Source organism: Mobula birostris, chromosome 19 (genome assembly GCF_030028105.1).
Source record: "Mobula birostris isolate sMobBir1 chromosome 19, sMobBir1.hap1, whole genome shotgun sequence".
Lineage (NCBI taxonomy): Eukaryota > Metazoa > Chordata > Chondrichthyes > Myliobatiformes > Myliobatidae > Mobula > Mobula birostris.
The window spans coordinates 13,690,716-13,717,777 of NC_092388.1; the positions used below are offsets into that span (position 1 = coordinate 13,690,716).

The 27,062-nt window shown below is 42.9% G+C and overlaps 2 protein-coding genes across 2 annotated transcripts in view; both read right to left on the reverse strand.

The window, feature by feature from the left end:
- The window catches only part of LOC140212448 (apoptosis regulator Bcl-2-like), a 149,388-nt gene extending 144,027 nt beyond the window's left edge, over positions 1-5,361 (reverse strand). Inside the window, exon 1 of the mRNA XM_072283257.1 lies at positions 3,974-5,361. Within this exon, the coding sequence (XP_072139358.1) occupies positions 3,974-4,441 (468 nt within the window). The 5' untranslated portion in view covers positions 4,442-5,361. The remainder of the gene's footprint in view (positions 1-3,973) is intronic.
- A 10,047-nt stretch (positions 5,362-15,408) lies between these two features.
- The window catches only part of kdsr (3-ketodihydrosphingosine reductase), a 58,072-nt gene continuing 46,418 nt past the window's right edge, over positions 15,409-27,062 (reverse strand). The window contains exon 10 of the mRNA XM_072283259.1: positions 15,409-15,545. Within this exon, the coding sequence (XP_072139360.1) occupies positions 15,438-15,545 (108 nt within the window). The 3' untranslated portion in view covers positions 15,409-15,437. The remainder of the gene's footprint in view (positions 15,546-27,062) is intronic.

Here is a 27,062-nt window from a genome sequence, read left to right on the forward strand (position 1 = left end):
TAAGACAGGTGGAGAGAGAGAATTAATGCAGATAACCCTTAATGTCCTGATTAAATCTTGAATCAATAAGGATTTACCACCTACTGTATCTCTGAGTTAGGGATTGGTAGCATGGCTAGTTAAAAAGGAAAGCCAAGATTCCAACAGAGTTCATCCTGACCACAAGATATAGTAGCAGAATTAAGCCATTTGGCCCAATGAGTCTGCTCTACCATTCCATCATGGCTGATTTATTTTTCTTCATAATTCCATTCTTCTACCTTCTCCCTGTAACCCTTTCACACCCTGACGAATCAAAAACCTATCAACCTTTAAATACACCCATGAGTTGGCCTCCACAGCCATATGTGCCAATGAATTCCACAGATTCACCACCCTCTGACTAAAGAAATTCCTCTTCACCTCTGCAGGTTCAGTTAGTAAACGTTTATACCAATTTTCCTTCCATATTCCTTTCTCCAGAACATTTCCTTCCACCCTACCACAAAATGTCGCTGCACACTCAGTGTCACTTTACTAGATGCACCTGTACACTTGCTCACGAATGCAAACATCCAATCATATGGCATCAACTCAATGCACAAAAGCATGCCAACATGGTGAAGAGGTCTGGTTGTTGTTTAGACCAAACATCAAAAAGGGGGAAAGAAATGTGCTCCAAGTGATTTTGACTGTGGAGTGATCATTGGTGCCAGATGGGGTAGTTTGTCCATCTCAGAAACTGCTGATCCCCTGGGATTTTCATGCACCAGCCTCGGGAGTTTACAGAGAATGGTGCCAGAAACAAAAGACATCCAGTGAGCGGCAGTTCTGTGGGAGAACTTGGCTTATTAATGAGGAGAATGGCCAGACTGGTTCAAGCTAATAGCAACTCCAAGGCAAACCTTGAAGTGGATAAGCTACAGCAGCAGAAGGCCACCAACATACTCTCAGCGGCCACTTTATTAGGTGGTGGGTGCCCCTCATAAAGTGGCTACTGAGCGTATATTTTGTAGGTGCCTGCTTAACTTTATGTTATGGATATAGCTTGATGATCACTTTTGTGAATATATTTCAATAAAAGGCAGAATACACATGATGCAAAACAATGTTACAGCATTGGCCAACTGGAAACAAAACGAATGGTAAGAGCCTTTGTCCTCACAGGTAGTCTGCGCTGTGCCCGTGAGAATACTTTTATCATGGTTCCTTAGATGACTATCATACAGGTCAACATACAAAGAAACTACAAGAATAAAAAAGGCATTCAACCCACATGTCTAAAAGAGAATTGAGGCAATGGCAATTGGCATACCAAGTGGCTCTTTCTATTGTTTTACCTTATTCAAGCTCAGATGTTCCCAACCTGGGGTCCTCAGGCCCCTTTCTTAATGGTATTGGTCCACGGCATAGAAAAGGTTGGGAACCTCTGTCAAGCTTAATGTTCTGTGTCATCATTTGATTGTTGGCCTCATGATCTACCTCGTTATGATCTTGCACTGTACTGTTTCCCTGCACTGCACTTCCACTGTAGCTTTCCATGTAATTCTGCGCTGTTACTGTTTCCACCTTGTTCTAGCTCAATGCACTGTGTAATTATTTGATCTATATGAAGAGTAGGCAAGGCACACTTTTCACTGTATCTCTGTACATGTGACAATAATAAACTAACTTGGGGTGTCACCTAAAACTATGACAAACTTCTATAGATGTGTGGTGGAGAATATATTGACCGACTGTATCACAGCCTGGTATAGAAACAAAAGCCCAGTCCATCATGGGTAAAGCCCTCCGCCCCCCCACTGAGCACATCTACATGGAGCACTGTCTCAGGAAAGCAGCATCCATCATCAGGGACCCCCACCTCGTAGGTGAAGCTCTGTTCTCACTGCTGCTACTAGGAAGAAGGTACACAAACCTTAGGAGGCACACCACCAGATTCAGGAACAGTTATTACCCCTCAACCACTGGGCTCTTGAACCAGAAGGATAACTTCACTCACCCTTACACTGAACTCTTCCCACAACTTATGGGCATACCTTCAAGGACTCTTCATCTCATGTACTTGATATTTATTACTATTTTGTTTTTCTTTACTTTTTGTATTTGCACAGTTTGAAGTCTTTTGCACATTAGTTGTCTGTCTCGTGTGCAGCTTTTTTCATTGATTCTATTGTGTTTCTTTGCACTTAATGTGAATGTCTGCAAGAAAACAAATCTCAGGGTTGTAGATGGCAGCATACATGTACTTTGATAATATATTTACTTCTGAAACTTTGAATACCGATGGACTGTTAGCTTGGAAGGAAAAAAATCTCAGAAGAAAGGCACAGTTCCAATTCTAACTACAATAGAGAGAAATTTGGCTATCCATGTCCATTAAAGGTGCAAAGGAAATCCAAGCCCTTCAGATTTTAATCTACCATATACACATCCAATTAGTCACTCAAACTGGAGCCCAATAATAATGAAATATTCAAGGTGTTCACAATTATATCAATATTTAGATCGGTATTTCAAGCTGTTTTGCTGCATAATTGAATCGTTATTCAATTACGAATTAGCTCTAAACTGAAATTATACATGCTACATCCAACAGATTTGAGGACAATGAGAATAAACCCGATTCTGATATGCCACAACAAAGGCAGATTAACTCATTGGGATTTTAGATTGAATCCATCATGGGTAGCACAATATATTAGAGGATAACAAATAAACAAGATCTTACACAAAAGGATCTATCATAGACAGATGTCTTGATGCAAGGAGGAGGGGACCAAAGACCCATACAAGAGATAGTGGGTGGTGGGTTGGAAAAATGATAATCCCCAAAAGGACAGATGTTGTTGAACAGTGCAGTGAGCAGACATGATGCCGGCTTAACAGTAATTAGAAGCAATTAAATTGATGCGAGAAACTCTTGTGTTAGTTCACAATTTTTAACTGATAAACTTTAAAGACACATTTGCATTAGGGAACGATTGTGTAGAGAATTTATTGGAACAAAGTTGTCAAAAGTGCAGTTGACCATGAGAAGCAAAAAAAGTGTTAAGTGTTGCAATTGCTTAAAAATACCATCAGCCTCCTTCCCCAGATACCAAGATCCTAGAAAGATGGTTGGATTGAGATTGCTGTCAATTTCTGTCACATCACATCTAGTTGACTACATTCAAGAGCAGACCGAGGTATATAATTAATGAATGAAGTTATCACAGCACTTCAATTGTGCAGTACAGAATGATGTTATCTACTACTGCTGTTGTCTTTCAGAGGTACAGAGATCTATAAATACACACCCAAAATCTATTAATGTAAATAGGAGAGGCGCGTTGTTCAAATAGAAACGTATTCCATGTCTTGTAGGCATTTTTACAAGAAAACAAAATGAAGAGAAGCAATTGAAAAGAGAAGTAAACCAAGGAACCAAAGACCACTCAAAACTTATCAACGTTGCTTTTAACCAACATATTTTTGTCTTTTATCTTCATGTTTATTTTTATTTTGTTTTCCTGGTTGCAGTTTATCCCATTATAAAGCACTTTGAACTACATCGTCTGCATGAAAAGCGCTCTATAAATAAGTTTATTTGTTTACCATCTTTGGAACAAAATTGGCAGCACCATAATATGCAAGAATGTGAATAAAGACAGCAACGTGATTTGTTGAGCGTCTACCACCCCTTCTTCCTCCGCAGACCCCCGCACAGGTATTGCATGTGGGTGGACAGAAAAATTAAAAGTGACCGGCAGGCACTGAATGAAAAGGGCACGCTCGTGTGGAAGGTGGGTGTGCAGCGGACATAAGTGGGCAGGAGGGGGGAAAACTAATATGTCACTGTGCCGATAGGTAGGTGGGTAGTGCGAAGAGGTGGGCAGAGGTGACCAGCAGATACAACCGGAGGGAAAATGTGGCAGACAGGTGGGTGTCCGGCTAACAGACACAGGGGCTCCCGCATGCGGAGGTTGGCTGCCGCTCACTCACTCTCACCTACCCAGTCTCCATTGGCGCGGATCCAATCGGTGAGGCTGCTGTCAAGGTAAGCGGTCATCCAGGCGGCGATGCTGTCGACCAGCGACGCCATGTCCCTCCTCTTGATGCTCTCCACACACAAGGTGCCCCCGAACACGAAGAAAGCCACCACTCGGCCCCAGTTGACCCCGTCGCGGAACAGCTCCTCGGCCACCGCCTCGAAGCGGTGGCGGGCGGTGTCGGGCTCGAAGCGCATCTGCAGCGCGATGTCAGCGAACTCCTGCTGGTACTGGCGCTCGAAGCTGTCGCCCACCTCCCGGAGGACGCGGTGCGCCTTCTCGGCGGCGGCGGCGTGAGCGGCAGACCGAAGGGACCCGCTGCGCAGGGTCGGGCTGCCGTCGGTGTCCAGCGGTTCCTCCCACACGTAGCCATGCCGGGAAAGCCGGTAGTACAGGTAGTGGCACACCAGGTCTCGGCTGCTGTATGACATTTTTCGCTCTGGGAAAAGGGTCCGGGGAGGGGGGGCGATGTTGCCGATCTAAATCCAATATACAAAATTGGAATTCAGAACCAAGCACTGCACATCCTCGGAAAACACCTTCCAGCCCCCTCTCCTGCAAAGAGAGGTGTTTTCCCCAGACTCCTAGGGTATCAATTGGCTGCTCTCCGCCTTCTCAGACCTTATTTAAATGTGTTTGTATTCCCCCAAGCATGCTCTTCTTCAACGAAGGGGATTTCTTCAGTTTTTTTTCCAAATAAACTCCGTTCTGGTTCCAACTGCTCCTGAAAGTGTTGGTTTTTAATCCGCCTCCCTCCTTACCGCCAGGGGAAAGTTCCGCCCTCAGCTCGCCGCAAATTGCTTTTTATATTTTTTTAAAACTTTCTCAAAATGTGTCTGATCCTAAGTTCGATACAGCCTGAAGTTTTCCGATTGGGCAGAAGTGGCGGTGGAGAATTTCTGCGCCTTCCGCTGAAGGAAAGAGGAATTAACTTTTTCCTCTCTCTCTCTCGTTGAACCGGGGGTTTTCCTGGCGGATTGTAACCGCACTGCTTCCTGAGGTTGGAGTCCCTGGGCTGGGGAAGAATAGGCAGCGGCCAGCTGGTCTGCTCAGGGTACGGGGGCCGGAGTTAACGCACACAGACACACTCCTTGTCCCCTCGAAGTGATCACCAGGGCTACCGTTTGCAAAATGCCGCCAAATCCAGAAGGGGACCTCGGGCTCTCCTCTCCCCTCCCCCCTGGTTTTCCGCTTCCCAGATACCCCCGTGCAAACGCTCGGACGCGCCGTCCTCCTGGGCGTTGCTGCGCAAAGGAAGGGGGAATCCTGCAGTCACTTCCAAAGCTGGATCGCCATCGCTTCGCCCCGCTCAGCACCAAGCACCACTTTCTCTTATTTTCCTACCTCTTCATCTCATTTACTTCTCCAGAAGACACGCAATTTCCTGCGCGTCACCGCGCTGTTCATTCAGTAAAAAATCTTGATAAGAGAATGGGAGGCGCCAGTGCGTGGCCGCCGCAACACTATCGCCCGGGGCCGGCCAATCCAGCGAGGAACACTTGTGACCCTCGGTAGTGAAGGTCCGCCGAGTATGGCAGAGGATGAGTGTGCCATTTACGAATCGACCACTTAATTCGGCGGGCCGGGCAGCAGAGTTTGAGAAGTATGTGGTCAAGCAGATCACACACAACTCTTCATTCCAGGCACATTCGATGCAAGGGCGCTGTTCTAAAAGGAAATGTCCGGGGTGGTCGGGTGGGGGAACATGAGAAATTTGTCAGTAAATTCTCCCAAATCGGGGGGAAAAAAGTTGACTTTTTTTTTCCTAGAAACAAGACGTCGGAAGGCTATCTGAATTAATGCTAAAATGTTCGAAGCAATCTGTATGCCTAAAGATTTGGCTCCGTTTCACCGGTTGTTATTGCTTTAAGTATAATATGTTTCCTAAAGTTTATTGTCTATTGGCGTAAACAAAATCGCCTTATAAAATTAACTGATTTAGTTAATATAAACGAATTGCGTGGTCCCTGACTGTCATCCGAACCCAAAGGGTTTCGTTCTACAACTGTCATCAGCCTCTTATTTTGACATAGCATTCTTGCACAAGATCCGGATAATTTCTTTATTTTCGGGGGAATTTTCGTTAGCTAGAGCGTGGTAGATCTTTGGAATTCATTGCCGCAGACCAGGACCTTGGGTATATTTAAAGCGGAGGTTGACAGGTTCTTGACTAGTAAGTGCGTCGAAGTTTACGGGGAATGGGGTTGAGAGAGATGAACGAATGGCGGAGCAGACTCGATGGGCCGAATAGCCTAATTCTGCTCCAATATCTGGCGGCTATCTGAATTTCAGAAGAATAATGTCACACACAAGCCTCGCTCATCAGCAGGAGAAGGAAATGCCTCGACCAAGTAAATCCAGAAACGACCTTTGACATTGTTTTTATTTGTCTCAGGTCTGGCAGGTGGACCTCACTTGGGGGAAAACGATTAAGCGTGATGGGCACAAGACATGGACGTAGTTGACAGTCTTATTTCGAGTCCCTATTTTGTTTAAAATGCATCATACTGTCGACAAAACCTTTAATTTTCTTGTCGCGATATTTTTTGTCATTTTCTATTTTAAATGTCTGGTAACCGCGTTCGTCACGAAAATGCGCAAGTGTAATTGCTCCCTCGCTCGACTCGAGGTGCTCCAATTTTAAACGTCCTAAACTCAATTCCGATGCCAATTGTTCCCGAAATTACCCTTTCAATTGATTTCTAAAATAAGTTGAAATCGAGCGTACATGGATATAAAACGGAATGCATGTTTTTTTAAAAAATAAGAACTGAATTTTATCAGCATGTCCTTCCCCCTCGAAACTCATTTCGTAAGTTGTATGTTTTAGGACAGGGGATGGAGGGTCCTCTTCTTCAGGCAGTCTCCTGGGATTGAGAAGCCTTCCTTCCCACTCGGGTCCCTGCGGGTTACGATGTTGAACCCGGTGTGGGACCTGTGGACTACAATGCCGCAGGTGGAACAGCGGGAGGGTGGGGAGCTGCTGTACGTACATAAGCCTCTGTCGTGTGTGCATCCTGAAGGCGCCATGATCATTCTGAGCGACCGTGGACAGGATTTCCCACCAGTTTGTGAGAATATTACACATTTTCGTGAGGGCAGAAATTTAGGAAGTGTCAACTCGGGTGCAACGTAGAAAGCGCAATGATAATGATGTAAATTAACCATCGAAAGGCTAGCAATTAAGATTGGAATTAGCAGAGGGCACAAAAGCCTGAAAGCGCACACCACGATATTTAAGAAAAGCTTTGATCCCACTGTTATGACTATCGAATGAATCCCTAGAGATAGTTTGGATTCTTGATGTCACAATCTACCTTGTCATGTCTTGCACCTTATCGTCTGTCTGTACTGCACTTTCCCTGTAACCGCAATGGTTTATTCTTCATTCTGTTATTGTTTCCCCGTGTACACTGCTGTGATGAAATGATCTCTGCGAACGGCTTGCTGAAGATTTTCGCTCTACTTCAGTACATGTGACAATAATAATAAGCCGAAGACGATGGCGAATTTCCACAGTCGAGACCATTCTGACTGGCTGCATTACCACCTGGTGTGGAGGGGCCGCTGTCCGGGATCGGAAGAAGCTGCGGATAGTTGTAAACTCAGTCAGCTCCATCATGGGCACCAGCCTCCCCGGTGTCCAGGACCTCTTCAAACAGAGATGTCTCAAGCAGGGAGCATCCATTATGAAGGAACCCCACCACCCGGCACATGCTCTCTTCCTGTTGCTTTCGGCAGGCAGCGGGTACAGAAACCTGAAATATCAACGATTCATGATGATTGGGGAAGGGAGAGGGGAGAGAGCGGAAAGCACCAGAGAGACATTCAGTAGTGATCAATAAACCAATTGTTTGGAATCCAATGACCTTGCCCAATGTCTCAGAGCCAGGTGGATCTCCAGCTGTGCCACCCGCCCCCCCCAGCACTCCTCTTCTGCCACCTGTCTCACACCCTTCCCTCCTCGAAATTCCCAACACCTTTTGGTCCCACCGGATTTACAAACTCTCTCTCTCTCTCTCTGCTTCACGTTGAGAAATACACTACTGTGCTAAAGTTTTAGGCAGCCTAACTAATATATATATATATATATATATATATATATATATATATATATATGTGTGTGTGTGTGTGTGTGTAATATATATATATATATATATATATATACATGTCTGTACAGTGTTGTATATGTACATGAAACATACTTTCTAATATTTATGAACTTACAATTATGTTTCATATACAGCGTCTAATATAGACTCCGTGGCCACTGAATTACGACAGGAGTGGAACCTGGTGTACGCATCTGCTGTTGTAGCCCATCCTCTTAAGTTCTGACATGGTGTGCATTCACAGACACTCTTCTGCACACCACTGTTGTAACCCATGGGTTTTTGACTTACTGTTATCTTGTCAGCTGGGACCACTCTAGCCATTCTCCTTTGACCTCTCTAATTAACAAGGTGTTTTCACCCATAAACTGCTCACTGGATGGTTTTGTTTTGGGTTTTTTTTGCACTATTCTCTGCAAAGTCTGGAGACATGTACGTGAAAATCCCAGGAGATCAGTAGTTTCTAAAATTCTCAAGCCATCCTGTCTAGCACCAACAGTCATTCCACTGTCAAAGTCACTTAGATCACATTTCTTCCCCATTCTGATGTTTGGTCTGAGCAACAACTGAACCTCTTGATTATGTCTGCAGGCTTTGAGTTGCTGCCACCTAATTGGCTGACTAGATATTTGCATTAATGAGAAGGTGTACAGGTGTGCCTAATAAAATGGTCACTGACTGATACGCCATCGGGTAAGGGATGGAGGTTGTTATTCTTAGTCGGTCTCCTGGGATTGAGAACTTGGGTTCTACGGGTTATGACGTTGAGGCCAGTGTGGTGCTTGCACACTATTCTGCGGGTTGTGGGTTTGATCTCAGCATTTAAGATAATTATTTATAAATACATGGATGGGAGGGGTATGGAGAGCTATAGTCCAGGTGCAGGTCAATGGGACCAGACAGAGTAACAATAGTGTGATCAATCAAGTCCCAATCAAGTATAATGTTCTGATAAGGGGTTGCCTGTTGGGAGGTCTTCAGGTGGCTTTTGCAGCTAGTCTAGGACCCACATAAATGAGTGACTTTAATGTGGGGAGGCTAATGCATACGCAGCTACCACACAGTCCTTGACAGATAAGGGTTAGGGTCCGGTGGGATGGACGACAAGATGACTGGGCAGGCAGAATAATTGTTTGGCATGGACTAGATGGGCTGAAGGGCACATTTCCATCCCTTTAGCTGGAGAAACAGGTAGAAGAGAGGCAGGTGTCTATATTGAGCTCCTATGTGCTCCTGTCCAGTGTGCACCCTGAGTTTTACATGGTCATTTTGAGTGATTATGGGCAGGATTTTCCACCAGATATTGGGAATGTTACAAGACTGAGCATGCTCTTGAATCACAAACACTGCAGATGCTGGTTATCCAGAGTAAAACACACAAAATGCTGGAGGAATTCAGTAGATCAGGCAGTGCCCATGGTAAGGAATAAAGAGTCAATGTTTCAGGCCAAAACCCTTCTTCAAGACCTTCATCATGTGCTCCTCCAGCATTTTGCATGTAATATTCTTGAATCATTCCTTTAGTCAATCTGATAGTTTTTCTGCCATGATTAAGCTCAGCATGTCTGTTTCAGGAAACTGGTGGGCACATCATTGACCTGACAGAGGATGTGGGCACAGGTTTGCTTATCCTGTTGGTGTATTTGGAGAATTTCACTGCGCTGGGAGGTTAACTGCAAGTGGAAAGTGAACAATGAATGGCAGGATCCTTAGGGAATTTCACTGTACGGAGGGATCTTGGGATGCAAGTCCATTGCTCTATGACTGCTGCAACACCAGTGGAAGGGTGGTAATGAAAAACTTATAGTGTGCTTGCCTTCACCCATTAGGGTATTGAGCATCAAAGCTGGGAAGTCATGTGGCAGCTGCATAAAACTTTAGATAGACCACATTCCCTCATCACATTACAGGAAGGGTGTGGGGGCTTTGGAGAGAGTACAAGAGGTGCACTAGGATGTTGTTTGGATTGGAGAACATGAGCTAGAAGGAGAAATTGGCATACTTGGATTGTTTTCTGTGGACCCTCGGAAGCTGACTCGGGGGGGTGGGGGGGAGTCGACGTGATAGAAATATGTGAGACTCACACATGGGGTAGACAGTCAGTCTTTTTCCCAGGGGGGAGACATTAAAGATTAGAGGTGATCTATTTAAGATGAGAGGAGAAAAGTTTAAAGGAGTTGTGCGAGGGAAGTTTTTTTTAATATATGGAGAACAAGATATGATAATGATATTTTAGATGTATTTAGAGACACATGAATAGGCCAGGAGTGGGTGGATGTAGACCGCACATAAGCAGATGTGATTAGGTTAAATGGTATCACGATGGGTCAAGGTTCAAGACTGAAGATTGTTTAATGTCATTTCCAGTACACAAGTATAAAGGAGTATGAAATACAGTAATTGCTACTCCAGATCTGATACAGCACGAAAACACAATACATATAAATACATACAATAGATGGATTACAGTCATAGATGTATTGGGCATGCAATCAAAGGCACAGGAGTGTCTGTAAACAAGGTGACTCTGACTGGAAATGATAAAGTAGTGGTGGTGAGTTGCGTGAAAGGGTGAGTTAATGGATGGAGATGTTGATCAGCTTGACTGCTTGGGGAAAGGAACTGCTTTTGAGTCTGTTGGTCCTGACATGGATGCTATGCAACCTAGCCTCCTCCCTGATGTGTGGGTGGGATCCTTTATGATGTTACTGGCCCTTTTCCAGCACCTTTCTGTACATATATCAAAGGGTCTATTCCTGTTCTGTTCTATGTTCTCTCTACCCAGTAATTTCAGGAACCTGTTGTAAGTAGTTTATGATTTAGATGCATGCAGAAAAATGTATGTTAGCCATTGAGATTGGAATTAGCAGAATATGCAAAAACCCGAAAGTAATCACCAGATTTAAGGAAAGCTTCTATCCCACTGTTGAACAATCCCCTGGTAGGATAAGATGAATTCTTGATGTCACAATGGCCTTGCGACTTTACTGACTGAATATTCAGGAAAGGGGATACAATGCTCCAAGGCGGCCTATTTTGTTCTGGATGGTGCCGAGATTAGTTACAGTGATCTAGGCAAGCAGAGAATGTTCCACCATAACCATTCTGGTAGTCCTCTTGCCTCTTTTCCCCTGCCCTCATGACCTATCTGTCACCTCCCTTTGGTTCCCCACCTTCTTCCCCTTGTTCAATGGTCCACTTCCACCTATCTCCTCCCAGCTTCTCACTTCATCTCCCTTTCCCCACCAATGTTCCCTCTCTTTATTTTTTTAACAGCGGCTTAGGCCAACCATTTCTCTGAGCAGGAAATGTTTACACGGCTTGAAAACTGCATGGCACTTTAAATGTTTCTTTATAATATATATACTACAAATATTTAGAATGAAAATTGAAAAATCACATACTTTTGATTTTATTTATTGAAGGGTATAATAAAATACAGTACAACAAAGAAAATCTTTCCCATTCGTAAACGTTTTATCATCTGTCTTTATTCCAGCAGCAAGACAACAAATGCTATGTGCGCGGGGGCATTTCAGTTATTGTGTGGCCATGCCCCTGTACAGCTTAGAGGTAACCGTGTCCCTCACTCACCCATTTCCTCCTTCATCTGGGCTCAGCTGTCACCTGCCAGCTTCTACTCTCTCCCTCACCTTCATATTCTGGCTTCTGCCCACTTCCTTTTCAGCCCCCATGAAATGTTGACTGTTAATTTCCCTCCATTGATGCTGCCTGGCTTGATGAGTTCCTCCAGCACTTCATCTCTGTTGTTTTCCATTAAAACTAGTGTTTCACTGATGATGGAAAGATTTGGGGAAATAGGAGATGCATAATTTACTGGACATATATCTCAACTTCTCTTGCAGGTATAACACCTTCTTCTGAAGTGTTTGTATCTATTTAGAGTGGGCAGATCAATATTCAATGTAATCTGATGATACCTTTAGATAGATCAGGGGTTCCCAACCTTTTTTATGCCATGGACCAACACCACTAAGCAGGGGGTTTATGGACCTCAGGTTGGGAACTCCCCCAACTTGTGATGGAGATCAATGCTGCAGCTAATACAGTCCATCCCCATTCCAAATAAGTTGATTTTGCTCATAAGTCAGAAAATATATTTTTAAAAAGTTGCTTGATACAGTAACCATATCTCCTTGCTTCAACAAATGGTATTAAAAGCACATAAGACTAATTAGAAATGATCATTACTATAAGTGGAAACAGAGAAAACTAATTCTGATATTCAAAATTCAAAGTTCAAAGTAAAATTTGTTATCAGAGTACATACGTGTCACCACATACAACCCTGAGATTCTTTCCCTGCGGGCATACTTAGCAATCTATAGAACAGTAACCACAAACAATGAACAACAAACTGTGCAAATGTAAATATAAACAAATAGCAATAAATAATGAGCATGAAATAGCAAGATAAAAGAGTCCTTTTAAGTGAGTGAAGTTATCCCCTTATGTTCAAGACCCTGATGGTTGAGGGGTAGTGACTGTTCTTGGACCTGGTGGTGTGAGTCCTGAGGCACCATCGACCTGAGAGCATGGCCTGGGTGGTGAGGATCTTTGATGGATGCTGCTTCCCCGCGGGACATATTCAGAGGGACATATGTATGCAGGTTAGACTTTTGAATACTATGAGAGCTTGTTTGTATGTTGGGGTGGCTTTAAGTTGGGGATTCATAACATGGGGACAACCTGTACCTCTTCTAACTGGCATGCATTTAGCAACAGTGCGGAATCTGCACCACGCTGCTCATAGATTGCTATTGCCTGAAGATTTGACTTTGGTGCTTTCCAGTGAGTCACTACTTGCAGATCCGATCTGATAACCTTGAAAGGGCACAGTGTTATCACTTGATGGTTGGGACTTTTGGGACTGTATGGCTGTTGTAACACTGCCAAGCTATATCATCTTCCTTGACTAACTGGAAAGAGAAATGGTAATGGGACGATCCAGAGGAGATTCAAGAGAATGATCCTGGGAGTGAAGGGGTTAATGTATGAGGAGGGTTTGACGGCTCTCAGCCTGTACTCAGACTGAAGAATGAAGGAGGATCTCATTGAAACCAATTGGATATTGAAAGGGCTAAACAGAGTGAATGTGGAGAGAATGTTTCATACAGTGGGGGAAGTCCAGGACCGGAGGGTGCAGCATCAGAGTACAAGGATGTCCCTTTAGAACAGAGATGAAGAGGAATTTATTTAGTCAGAGGGTGGTGAATCTGTGGAACTGATTGCTGCAGGTGGCTGTGGAGGCCAAGTCACTGGGTATATTTAAAGCAGAGGCTGATAGGTTTTTGATTATTCGTGGCATTGAAGATTATGGGGAGAAGGCAAGAGAATGGGATTGAGAGGGATAATAAATCAGCAATGAAGGATTGACAGAGCAGAAATGATGGGATGAAGGGGTTAATTCTACTCCTATATATTATGGTTATCGCAAGTCCTGGTTTTGCGACCACTGACGCCAGGCAGCCAGTCTCTGAGGGCTATTGATAATGACTGGGGTCACCCGTCTTGCAAAGACACTGCCTCGAAGAAGTCAGAGGGAAACCACTTCTGTAGAAATATTTGCTGAGAATAATCATGGTCATGGAAAGACCATGATCACCCACGTCACATAACAAATGGATGTATTATGGTAATATTGTGTTGGGGGTGAAGGTGGATTGAATACAAGCACCTACCTTAGCAAATATCATTTCTCATTGTCCCAATTATTCCAAGTACTGTTTCTTCTTTGGTGAGTTGCAGCAGAGCTTGTTTCTTTACAGTTAGCTATTGCTGTCTGTAATTACTCAATACACGGTAGGGGTAGCAGGTACAGGATGATAGGCAGCATAGGTTGAGTGGACAGCCACAGAGTTTTTTTTTCCCAGGATGGAACTGGCTAATATGAAGAGGGCATAACTTTAAGCTGTATGGAGAAAGTATAGGGGGTGTCAGAGGTGGCTGTTTTTACACAGTACCAGGTGCACTTCCAGGGGAGGAAGTAGAGGCAGATATATTAGGGGCATGTAAGAGATTCTTAAATGGACACGTGGATGATAGAAAAATGGAGGGCTTTGCGGGAGTGAGGGGTTAGACTGACCGGAGAGTAGGTTGAAGGGTCAGCGTGACATCATGGGCTGAAGGGCCTGTACTGTGCTTTAATGTTCTATATTCTGTATCCTTCAATTTTTTTACGATAAAAGAGGATGCACTGGTGCAAGGGTTCCCCACCTGGGGTCTAAGGACCCCTTGGTTAATGGTAGGGGTCCATGGCATAAGAAAGGTTGGGAACCCCTGCAGGGGTAGTGGGTGTTGCACTGGTCTCTGACTGAATAGCTGGCTGACCAGAGAAAGATGCAAGGGTGGGGCTTCTGTGTGAGGTTCCAGCAGGGCTGATTTCTGGTTGAAGTCCTGACAGATTATTAACAAATAGTTTTGTCTGTAGTTTCATTGAACAGATGGTGGATGCAGGGTCGGAGTTGAGGAACGAAGACACTTGAAATCATTTCACTGTTTTTGACCGCGGAGGATTCAGGAACATTTCACGGCTCCTAGGAACGCCTCCTGCAGACTTTGCAATGTGATCTGGCGGAGAAATGGGGCCTTTCTATACAAATAGGCAAAATAAAACACTGAGCCTTTTCTCATATGTGCTGCCTTATTCTTAAATGTTCACCAGATCAAAGTTAATGGTAAATCTGGGAGCATCTGTTAGAAGAGCATGGTGCTTCCCAAGTGCAGGCTGGTTTTATGTATTGTTAACCACTTGGAAAATTGCATACCTGCTGAGATGATAAGCCAGTGAACAACTTTCTTTTTTTAAATACATTAAGGTAATCAAGTCAACATGTCAATATGTACAATGAGGAATTAAATTACCAAGTAACTGATTAACAAAGCTAAACGATATATCAATAATAATAAGAAAAAATAAAGTGTTAAGAATATTTTTAAGGAAAAAAAGAACCCCTACTAACTAAAACAGTGAACAACTGAGTGTATATTTACTGGGTTTCAAAGTAATTTTATTATCAAAGTACATACATGTCACCACATACTAGCCTGAGGTTCATTTTATTGCAGGCATTCACAGTTGAACAAAGAAATACAATAGAATCAATGAAAAACTACACACAAAGACTGACAAACAGCCAATGTGCAAAAGAAGACAAACTGTGCAAATAAAACAAATAACAAGTAGAAATAGTAATTCATAAATAAATAAATCTGAGAACATGAGTTGCAGAGTCCTTGAAAGCGAGTCCATAGGTTGTGGAGTCAGTTCAGTGTTGAGGTTGTCCGTGCTGGTTCAGGAGCCTGATGACTGAAGGGTAATAACTGATCCTGAACCTGGTAGTGTGGGACCCGAGGCTTCTGTACCTCCTTGCCAATGGCAGCAGAGAGAGGACAGCGTGGCCTGAATGGAAACAGATGTGTGTAAAGTTGATGCCCAGTTGACATAAAAGAGTACTAATGAATCCAGTCATCCCATTTCTCCCGGAAGTTCCGGGAGTCTCTCCGCATATTGATAGCAGCTCCCTGACGCCTCCAAATTATATACAATATCCCGGAAATCGATTTTTTTGAGAGCAAGCGAGCAGGAGGGAGGGAGACATACAGACAGAGAGAACAAGTGACAGACGTAGCAAGAGAGTGACAGAGAGAGCATCCTGATTGGTCTCTCTTTGTGCTAAGTAGACCTATCAGTTTTCTCTGTGGGCGGGCTTTACAGACGACGTCTCTCTCTTTCTTTCATTGTCCATCAGTTCAGTTTAGTGTCCTGCAGCACCATGGCAGTGTTCCAAAAAAAGAAAATATAAAACATGCTTCACCCCAGACTACACTAAAGTGTACCCCTGCCTAATAGGGATCAAAAATAATGACAATGTTGCTCACTGCACTGTTTGCAACAGTCACTTTTCTATTGCTTATAGTGGGTTAAATAACTGTAAAAGACATGTTGAGGTGAGTTTAACAGGTGTCATTCGTTCATTAGCATTGCTAACGTTATTTAAACCAGATGGCTAGCTGCTAAGGAGCTACTCTGCAAGGAATATAGTGTGTGTGTGTGTGTGTGTGTGTAGTTACAATATGTGATCAAATAAATTGTTGTGTTCTTTCATAATCAAATGTCCTGTATATACACCCTTGGAGGTCGACCGGGGTGGGGGTGGGAAGAGATGGGGTTGCGGGGGGCGGGGCTGGTGGTGCTACCTCCCTGAAATGAGTTTTTGCAGGGTGGGATGTCTGTTAATCTCACACCCAGCATTCCAGAACTAACTGACCAGCCTTTCCATCTGGATACAAACCTCCTCCTACTCCATCAGACTTAGTTTCTGAACTTGGCTTTCTTTGTTCATTAGTAAATGTGGTGTACGGAGCGAAGACGTTTCTTTGGACTCGAAAATGGTGGTGAAGAAATGTTGCCACCTAGTGGCTAAACACAGGTTGATTTAAACAGTACACGTAGTGTATGCTGGAGGAATTCAGCAGGTCTGGCAGCATCTATGGAAAGGAATTTAATTTGAACAAGTTGTTCCAAACTCCGTCTCTGTAGTGAATCTGGCACACATCACATGCAGTATTGAAAAGTTACAGGATTTTGTTTTCCAGATCAGAACTTGGATTATCACCGACGTCATGAAATTTGTTTTGCAGCAGCAGTACAAGAGACAAAATTACAATAAATATATTTCAAGATTCAAGATTGTTTACTATAATTCTTCAGTATACAAGCGTAAAGGAGAACAAAAAAGATCCAACGCAGCATGAAAAAATAAAGATAAAGCAATTTAATGAAAAGGTTCAATCCTCAGGCTAGTGGAAAATATCAGAGCATGGCCTTCCCAAGTTGGGTATGAAATGGTTCCAGTAGAAAAGGCAAAGTTATCATGTCAGAAATTCCAGTTTGAAACATGTCATTTTAGAGGCAGGGCCACAGGAACTAGTGTTAAACTTCTTTGGGAGAATAAAAACCCAAACATGGCTTTTATTCATTTTCCTGCTGGCATTCACAGTAGAACTAAACATACAACAGAATCAATAAAAAAACTACACACAAACAATGAATGTGCAAATTGTACAATGTGCAATGAACAGGAGCCTCAGGTTCCTCTCCATCAGGTCCAGGAACAGTTATTACCCTTAACCATCATGTTCAGGAACAGTTATTATTAACCTTAACCATCATGTTCAGGAACAGTTATTACCCTTAACCATCAGGTCCAGGAACAGTTATTACCCTTAACCATCATGTTCAGGAACAGTTATTACCCTTAACCATCAGGTCCAGGAACAGTTATTACCCTTGACCATCAGGTCCAGGAACAGTTAGTACCCTTAACCATCATGTTCAGAAACAGTTATTACCCTTAACCATCAGGTCCAGGGACAGTTATTACCCTTAACCATCAGGTCCAGGAGCAGTTATTATTACCCTTAACCATCATGTCCAGGAACAGTTATTATTACCCTTAACCATCATGTCCAGGAACAGTTATTACCCTTAACCATCATGGTCAGGAACAGTTATTATTACCCTTAACCATCAGGCTCCTGAAGCCATGTGGATTACTTGCACTCACCTCAACATTGAACTGGTTCGACAAACTATTCAAGGATTCTGCAGCTCTTGTTCTCAATATTTATAGCTTATTTATTTATGATCATTATTTTGTCTTTTTCTCTTTAATATTTGCACATTTGCTTTTTGCACATGAATTATTTCTCTGTGTGTGTGTGTGTGTGTGTGTGTGTGTGTTTCATTGATTCTATTGTTTTTTCTACTTACTGTGCATGCCCACAAGAAAATGAATCTCAAGCTAGTATATGGTGATGTATACATATATCACCATATACACAGCCCAGAACATCACACAAACCAATCTTCCATCCTTGGACTCACTTTACACTGCACACTGTCGGAGCAGTGCTGCCAGGATAATCAAGGACACGACCCATCCAGCCAACACACTCTTCCTCCCTCTTCCCTTCGGGAGAGGGCTCAGGAGCTTGAAGACTCGTACGGCCAGATTTGGGAACAGCTTCTTTCCAACTGTGATAAGACTGCTGAACGGATCCTGACCCGGATCTGGGCCGTACCTTCCAAATACCCGGACCTGCCTCTCGGTTTTTTTGCACTACCTTACTTTCCATTTTTCTATTTTCTATTTATGATTTAAGTTTTTAATATTTACTATCCATTTGTACTCCAGGAAGCACGAGAGCAGAATCAAATATTGCTGTGATGATTGTACGCTCTAGTATCAATTGTTTGGCGACAATAAAGTATTATTGATAATAAATAGTTTTGATATAAATTTACTTTGAACTTTGAAGATAAACGCTGTTAGGGGACTAATGCATGCATTGTAAATATCTGTTTTGCACGGACTGGAGTAGCACTGCAACCTCATCTTGAGCGACGACAATAAAGTCCTATTTGCATCATCATGTCTGAATCCACAAAATCACAGTGGAAGCAAGTTTTCCACAAATCCTTAAGGACTTGCACAACTGTTTCCAGAACATGTGGACTTTATAGTAATTAGTTAGAACCAGAGATTAATATGAACTGAATTAAACCAATTTGTAATGGACAAAGGTGGTGAAAGTAGTTTGACCATGTATTTATCCAATTGGATAGCTCTTTCAGAGAAATGGCTGTAAGAATGGATGGGTTAAGTAGTCAACAATTGTAAAATGCATTTAATGGTTTACAGATTTAAACATCTCCTCAAAATTGTTCAAAGTTAAAATCATTTGACCAATGTCCAGGACAAATAGCAGTTAAATGACTCTGAAACATCAAAGCATTGAAAACCATCAATGTGTACTGCAGTTCTGATGTAAACATTAAACACTTGGCAACCAGTTATCTTCATTTCCTCGTTTTATGAAATTCAAGTCTAAAGCTGAAATGACATGCCACCAATGCTAAGTGGAAGAATAAATATTTTATTGGACCATAATTCAAGACTTTTAAGTGACAAAGCTAGACTGCTTCAACATGAACAAGTGAAAACATTAAAAGACTATAGAACAGTGCGTAGTACAAACAGCAATTACAGAATTAGATGGCAGGGTTTAGAGACAGAACTAACACACACAGGATACCAATTAATCTTTCTTATTGTAATGCTTTAATACAAACTTTAAAAATCTAACAGTCATGGGTGAATCAAAATTTAATAACCGCAAATACCTTTATGAGTATGGCTTAAAGGCTCTTGTGCTTCTAAACAGCAAGCTTTATTCATGAATAGTAAAAATAAAATAGGACTTAAAAATCTAAATTGACAAAGATTAAATAATTTAATTATCACAAGATAGTGAATATCCAGAGTTTTAATTTGAACAGCATGAACAGCAAGAACACCATTAGCAGTAAAATGTTACCAGCAATAGGATAAATGAAATCTATTTTTATAACAATACAAAAATATTCAGGGTAGCTGTCAGTTACTAGTGAGGTCTAAAGTAGCTAAGATTTTTTGCTTGGGTTTTCTCTGGGAATACTAACCATCAGAACTGCTATTTTACACCACTACACATATTTTATAAATATACAAGGAAATGGGGAGCCAAAATAGATTTAAACTATACTTTGGTACACAAATGTCATGGAGCAAAGGGGTTTAAGTACAATTCCTCCCTCTTCATTTTTCCTGTAGTGATATCCCAAATCACTGGCGGGTCATCTTTGGAAGTTCACTGCTGGATCCTCTGAGGGAGGAAAGTTCAGTGTGGGGCACTATCAGAGCTGGTAAATGTGTACCATGGGAGCCTTTGGAACGAATCACATGCCATGACAGTAACCTAGGGAATGAGGTGGAAATAACAGGTTTTGACAGGCCCAGAATAATAAGGAAAAAAATGGGTCCCTAGGTTTGAGATCATTATGAAATCAATGGGAATTCTGCAGTATTGGGTTTGTGTCACTGGGCACAACATTTTTTTATATAACAATATACTCTCCATTTGCAGCAGTATGACTTAATCAAAAAAAAAATTGTCATTTCTGCTACACTGGGAAAATGAGCAAGTCTGCCACATACATCTCCATGCATTGGCCAAATTACTTTGAAAACCCCAAGACTCAGAAGAATCTGTTCAGTGCATCAAAGAGAAAGAGTTATACTCTCAAATGCGTCATCAGTAGAAAATCTACATTTGGAAGTCATTAGGTTTCTGAAGAAAATGTATTGCTCGATAACATGTCCTACAGGGAATAATTGAGCATATTTCTAAAACTACATGTAATAACTTAAACATTCTGCCTCAATGATAAGCAAAATCCATGACTCATCAAAAAAATGTTCGTATCTTGAAAATAACCAAGTAAAAGACTCTATTTTTGGACTATTTATAACAGAAGAAATTGAAGATCCTGTTCTCAGAGGCTGAACAATTCACAGTATAGGGAAAGGAAGAAACATAACTTTAAATATCGAATAGTTCAGCAAATATAGACACTTTTAATGTTATTTGAGAATTATTGTATGAGGAACTGTTGAAAGGTTGCTGCTTTGCCATCATTACATTTAGACTCGTCACATCACACAGAAAAAGCGATCTAGCATCATATCCAGAGTGGCATTTCCCAATAGTCGAAGCTGTGCAACCTTAGGGAAGCTGCTCAATGAGTATTCGATGGAAAAAAAACGACTGATGGTATATTTAATGTTTTACATCTTAATGATTTAACAAAAGTAGAATAGTGTTCACATTAAAATTCTTGCCAGAATGAATCATCAAGTGCATGTAAAGTAGAAGTGCCCACTTCCATAATATTCTAATTGAAAATACACTTAGTGGCCACTTCATTAGACACCGGTGTAGAAGCCAGTGTAGTCTTCTGCTGCTGTAGCCCATCCACTTCAAGGTGAGAGACACCCTTCTGCACTCCACTATTATAATGCGTAGTTATTTGAGGTATTGTCGCCTTCCTATCAGCTTGAGCTAGTCTTGGCCATTCTCCTCTGACCCCTCTCAATTATAATTATTTTTGCCCACTGAACTGCTACTCACTGGATGCTTTTTGCTTTTCTCACCATTTTATATAAACTCTAGAGATTGTTGTGCATGAAAATCCCAGGAGATCAACAATGTCTGAGATACTCAAACCATTGCATCTGGCACTAGCAACCATTTCACAGTCAAAGTTACTTAGATCATGTTTCTTCCCCATTCTGATTCTTGGTCTCAACTACAACTGAACCTCTTGACCATGTCTGCATGCTTTTATGAGTTGCTAACATATGATTGGCTGATTAGATATTTGCATTAGTGAGCAGGTGTACAGGTGCACAACACATCAAACGTTGAAGTGGATAGGTTACAGCGGCAGAACACCACTCCTGCATCTTATTACGTACATTCATGTGGAACCATGGATTAAGTCAATGTGTTTGAATGCTAGAGGACAATCTAAGTGCTTTTCCTAGAGAGGTGGTTTTAGGAGGGCCTTAAAATTATTCCCCTTAAAATAAAAGGGTAAAGACAACAAGAGGAGTAAAAGTGCCTGTGTCTCAGAAGAAGACTACAGAGCAGCCACTAACCTTAGTTCCCTGATACTGAAGACAATTTATAAGATTAACTTTAAGAATCTTATTAATTAAAATTCTTTCTACTTATTCATCACCACAGCTTCCTCATTGTAAGATTATCTAGTCCCAAGTGTGGAATTTTTTTCTTTAGCATATGTTAATCCTTAAATAGAAACATTAATTTGATTAAAGATAGATTGGCGGAAAAAGGAATGCCACAAATAGAAGACTCAATGGCTCATAACGTTGTACCATTTGCTTAAAAGACACCCATAACTTCCTAATAAAAGATCATTTAAGATTTTGACATAATAAAAGATGATGGAAACAATAACTTAAATTGCTGCTTTATAATTATCTAGAGCTGCTGTTTCCAACCTGGGGTCCATAGACTCTTCGGTTAATGGTAGGGGTCCATGGCATAAAAAGTGGTTGGGAACTCCCAATCGAGAGGTACGGAGAGAGACGTATATGTTCTGGTTCATCTCCAATGGATCTGCCATATGGATCTGTGCTCTTCTGGTCTTTCCTGGAGACAAATACTAAGACATTATCAGTAGTTGTGGAGCACTATCAATGGGTGAGAACAACTGAAAGTCTTCCAGGAGAAGGAAGTATTCACTATTGTGCTACTAACTGGCAAGGTCCAAGATTACATGGGGTCACAAGGAACTGTAGATGCAGGAAAGCAGAACATGAAACAAGCTGCTGGAGTAACTCAGACAGGTCAAATGGCATTTTAGTGGAGGCAAAAGGATAGCTGTCATTTAGGACTGACCTAGCGTTTCAACCTAACATGTCATTTATTGCTTTGCCTCCACAGATGCTGCTTGACCTGCCCAGATCCTCCAGCAAGGTGTGTACAATGCTCAAGACCCAAGGCAGAAGGATGCCATCCAATAATTCCAGCCCTGCCTTCCCTATGTAAAAAGGACACTGTTCAAATGGTGTTGACCAAACCAAGGCTGATCAAAGTATAGCTAACAAGTTTATGAACATATTGATCTGTCAATGTAAAACATTTGCTTGTTGTATGAACTACAGAATTTTCTGTAGATTTGTTAGAAGTCTAATTGTTTTGAAAAGCTGTGACGAGACAAGAATGTAGCAATGATTCTGCAAGGATTTTGTGATTATTAATCGAGCTAGTGTTTTCTCTCCTTACTTTTAAATGTGGATTATGGGATTATCAAACTGTCAGAAAAAAATTTGATTCCTTTTTGCTGGATGGCAAAGCAAAATGTTTCATCACCTGAACTGTAACCACGTCATCTGAAAGCTTGGCAACACCCAACTCTAATCCAAAAGCAAACCAAAGAGCCAAATTCCAGATGAAGTGTGACCAAATGTGGCATCAGAGACCTCAAAAAGCTGAAGTTAATGAATTTGGGGTAAGTTCCACTGGATGGAATTATATTTACACAATGGAAGGGGACTATCATTGTTAGAGGCCAACCATCTCCTTCTAGATAGAACACAAATGCCTGGCTTGCTTTGCAATATCCTAGACCCCATCATCTCTGGCTGCCTCAGTGACCTTCCTTCCGATTACACGGTTATAGGATTGCATGCTCAGTTTGATCTGGAGCTCCTTGGAAAGCTCACCATTCAGTGGTTACATTCTACAGCTCACTGGGATGGATCCCGGGAACCTACAACTAGGAAGCACCATAGCACCAATCATTTGAAGTTGCGAGTCACCATCGTATTCTCAAGATTAATTATCAAAGGGCAATAACTGATAATCTTGTCACTGACACATTTCATTTAGGAAGGTAAAGAATTCAGTTTTTAAATCTCCTACCCCTCAACCTTCCAGTTTTATAGTAGTGAAAAAGAGGGGAATAGGAAGAATAAAAACTATAATTTCCCTTTGACTAGTAAAAGCTGGAGGGGGTGATGGGAGGCACCCCTGCCACTGCTCTGCCACCAGCAGATGTTCCAGGGCTAATGGAATGAAACTTCAACGAATGTCTCATTGAAACTTCAGGGTATCCAGTGACTACTGTGAAAGGGCAGTTGGAGTCCAGGGAGGTCTGGATGACTGCAGGAAAATCTGCATTAGGAGTTAGTCACCCAACCCACTAGTTCTTGTAGCAGAGAAACCTATCAATGACTCTGAAGATGTATAAGAGAAGACAACTTGAAGGCCCTCCGAGAGGTGGGATGAAAGATGGGCCCAGAAGGATGGATTATATGGCAATGATCAGAACGAATATGGACCCTTCGAAAGTGCAGGTGTGGATGGGAGAATGTGATGACACACAGGGGGTTATGAATCCCCCAGGGGAGAATGAAATGCAGCGAGAAAGGCCGACAGCAACCTTACTCTGTTGCAGCCCATCAGACAAGAGGGACCCAAAACCAGAGAGCTGAAGGATCCAACATTGCTGGAGGTGATTTACTGGTAGGGGAGAAAGGCCCAACAATGGAGCATAACCCCCCAGCCCCCCAAGATGTTAGCACCCAAACACACCTGACATCCCCCCACCCCCAGCCGTGGGGCCACACCGCAAAGCTAAGAGGAAGAAACCAGGAAGGAGGCACAAGATCAAGTGGCCAAAGGCAAACGAAATGACCAAGTGGCAGAGGCTGGACATGGACCTCAGTGCGATCCCAGAGCACATTCCAAATGGCCAAGAGGGAGTCAAGATTAACTCATCTGGAGACTTCCTCTACGAGGCCTGCAGAGATAGATTTGGCGAGGTTGCTGTCAAGTTGAGTTGCTACTCCAAGAGAAAAGGGAAGAAGGGAGAAGGACATAGAGCAGCTAGTACGAAGGTGGCTCCAGCTGTGGAAGAACTGGAAGAAACCAACACACGAGGAGAAGGTGGGCTTGAAGCAGTTGTGGGGTGAAGTGTTGCAGAAGCTGGCCAGGCTACAAAGGGCAGAGTGCATTTGTAAGCGCAGCAGACGGGTGGAGTCAGAGACAGAGACAGAGACAGAGACAGATGGAGACAGAAGAACAAAATACTGAACACATATTTTGCATCAGTCTTTACAGTGGAAGACATCTGCAGTATACCGGACATTCAAGAATGTCAGGTAAGTGAAGTATGTGCAGAGAAAATTACGATTGAGAAGGTGCTCAGGAAGCTTAATGGTCTGAGGGTGGATAAATCTCCTGGACCTGATGGAATGCACCCTCGGGTTCTGAAGGAGGTAGCTGGAGAGATTGCGGAGGCACTAACAATGATCTTTCAAGAATCGATAGATTCTGGCATTGTACCGGATGACTGGAAAATTGCAGATGTTACACCACTATTTAAGAAGGGTGGAGGCAGCAGAAAGGAAACTATAGAGCTGTTAGCCTGACATCAGTGGTTGCCTGGAGGCACATGACAAGATAAACTAAAGCCAGCATGGTTTCCTGAAAGGAAAATCCTGCCTGACTAACCTACTGCAATTTTTTGAGGAAATTACAAGCAGGATAGACAAAGGAGATGCAGTAGATGTGGTGTATTTGGATTTTCAGAAGGCCTTTGACAAGATGCTGCACATGAGGCTGCTTAGCAAGATAAGAGCCCACGGAATTACAGGGGAGTTACTAGCATGGGTGGAGCATTGGCTGATCAGCAGAAAACAGAGAGTGGGAATAAAGGGATCCTATTCTGGCTGGCTGCTGGTTACCAGTGGAGTTCCACAGGAGTCGGTGTTGGGACCGGTGCTTTTTATGATGTATGTCAATGATTTGGACTATGGGATTAATGGATTTGTGGCTAAATTTGATGAAGATACAAAGATAGGTGGAGAAGCGGGTAGTGTTGAGGAAACAGAGAGCCTGCAGAGAGATAGTTTAGGGGAATGGGCAAAGAAGTGGCAAATGAAATACAATGTTGGAAAGTGTATGGTCATGCACTTTGGTGGAAGAAATAAACAGACAGACTATTATTTAGACGGGGAGAGAATTCAAAATACAGAGATGCAAAGGGACTTGGGAGTCCTTGTGCAGGATACCCTAAAGGTTAACCTGCAGGTTGAGTTGGTGGTTAAGGCGGCAAATGCAATGTTGGCATTCATTTCTAGAGATATAGAATATAAGAGCAGGGATGAGATGTTGAGGCTCTATAAGGCACTCGTGAGACTACACTTGGTGTATTGTGTGCAGCTTTGGGCTCCTTATTTTAGAAAGGATATACTGACATTAGAGGGGATTCAGAGAAGATTCACAAGAATGACTCCAGGAATGAAAGGGTTACTGTATGAGGAACGTCTGGCAGCTCTTGGGCTGTATTCCCTGGAGTTCAGGAGGATGAGAAGTGACCTCATAGAAACATTCTGAATGTTAAAAGGCCTGAACAGATTAGATATGGCAAAGTTACTTCCCATGGTAGAGGAGTCCAGGACAAGCGGGCACAACTTCAGGATTGAAGGACGTCCATTTAGAACAGAAATGCGGAGAAATTACTTTAGTCAGAGAGTGGTAAATCTGTGGAATTTGTTGCCACGAGTGTCTGTGGAGGCCAAGTCATTGGGTGCATTTAAGGCAGAGATAGATAGGTTCTTGATTAGCCAGGGCATCATAGGGTATGGGGAGAAGGCAGGGGAGTGGGGATGACTGGATGAAATGGATCAGCCCATGATTGAATGGTGGAGCAGACTCGACGGGCAGAATGGCCTACTTCTGTTCCTCTATCTTATATATATTGCAGCTGCCACAGAGATCCATCAGCCCGGGTACAAGCAGGAGGAATCCCGACTGGTCGTTCAGCTGAGAGAGTCCATCGACCCGCTGGGGAGGAGTGCCAATGCCCCAATCCATACCGGACGTAAATGGAAAGCTCAGACTGTGGTAGACCAGGTCATCAGCGGGCTGGACGTGCAGGACTTGATTGGGGGAAGACAGCATGTTTCCGGTCCAAGGCCTCGTAGAAATAGAGGATAGCCGTGGTAGTAGAGGAGGTGACAAAGGCAGAGCAGGAGCACTGCATGGTAAAGGCAGTGGCACAGGGCCTCCATGGACAATGTGGGAGGGCACCATTAACAGGTCACTCAGCTGCCCTGACCTGTGGAAGGTCCCACAAACCAGATTCAGCTTCCTCATAGGGCAACCCATGATACCTTGCCCTGCCCCCGAAACCTCCAACAGTGGCTCAGCAGTGAGGATAACTGCCCCTTGTGTGATACCACCAATACCGACCTCCAACACACCCAGGCAGGATGCAAGACTGCGCTGTCCCAAGGGCGCGACAGGTAGATGGCAGCTCAACCAGGTCCTACAGAAGCTGGAGGAGATCCTAGAGACCTGCTAGGCAGGATGCCAGAAGCAGCCTTTCCACGACAACTCATTCCATTTGTAAGAGAGCTGAATGCACCCGCCCAAGAGCTCCTCCCCACAGCCATGGAGAAGAACACAAGGGCAGATCTCAGCAGACAGCCACAGTTTT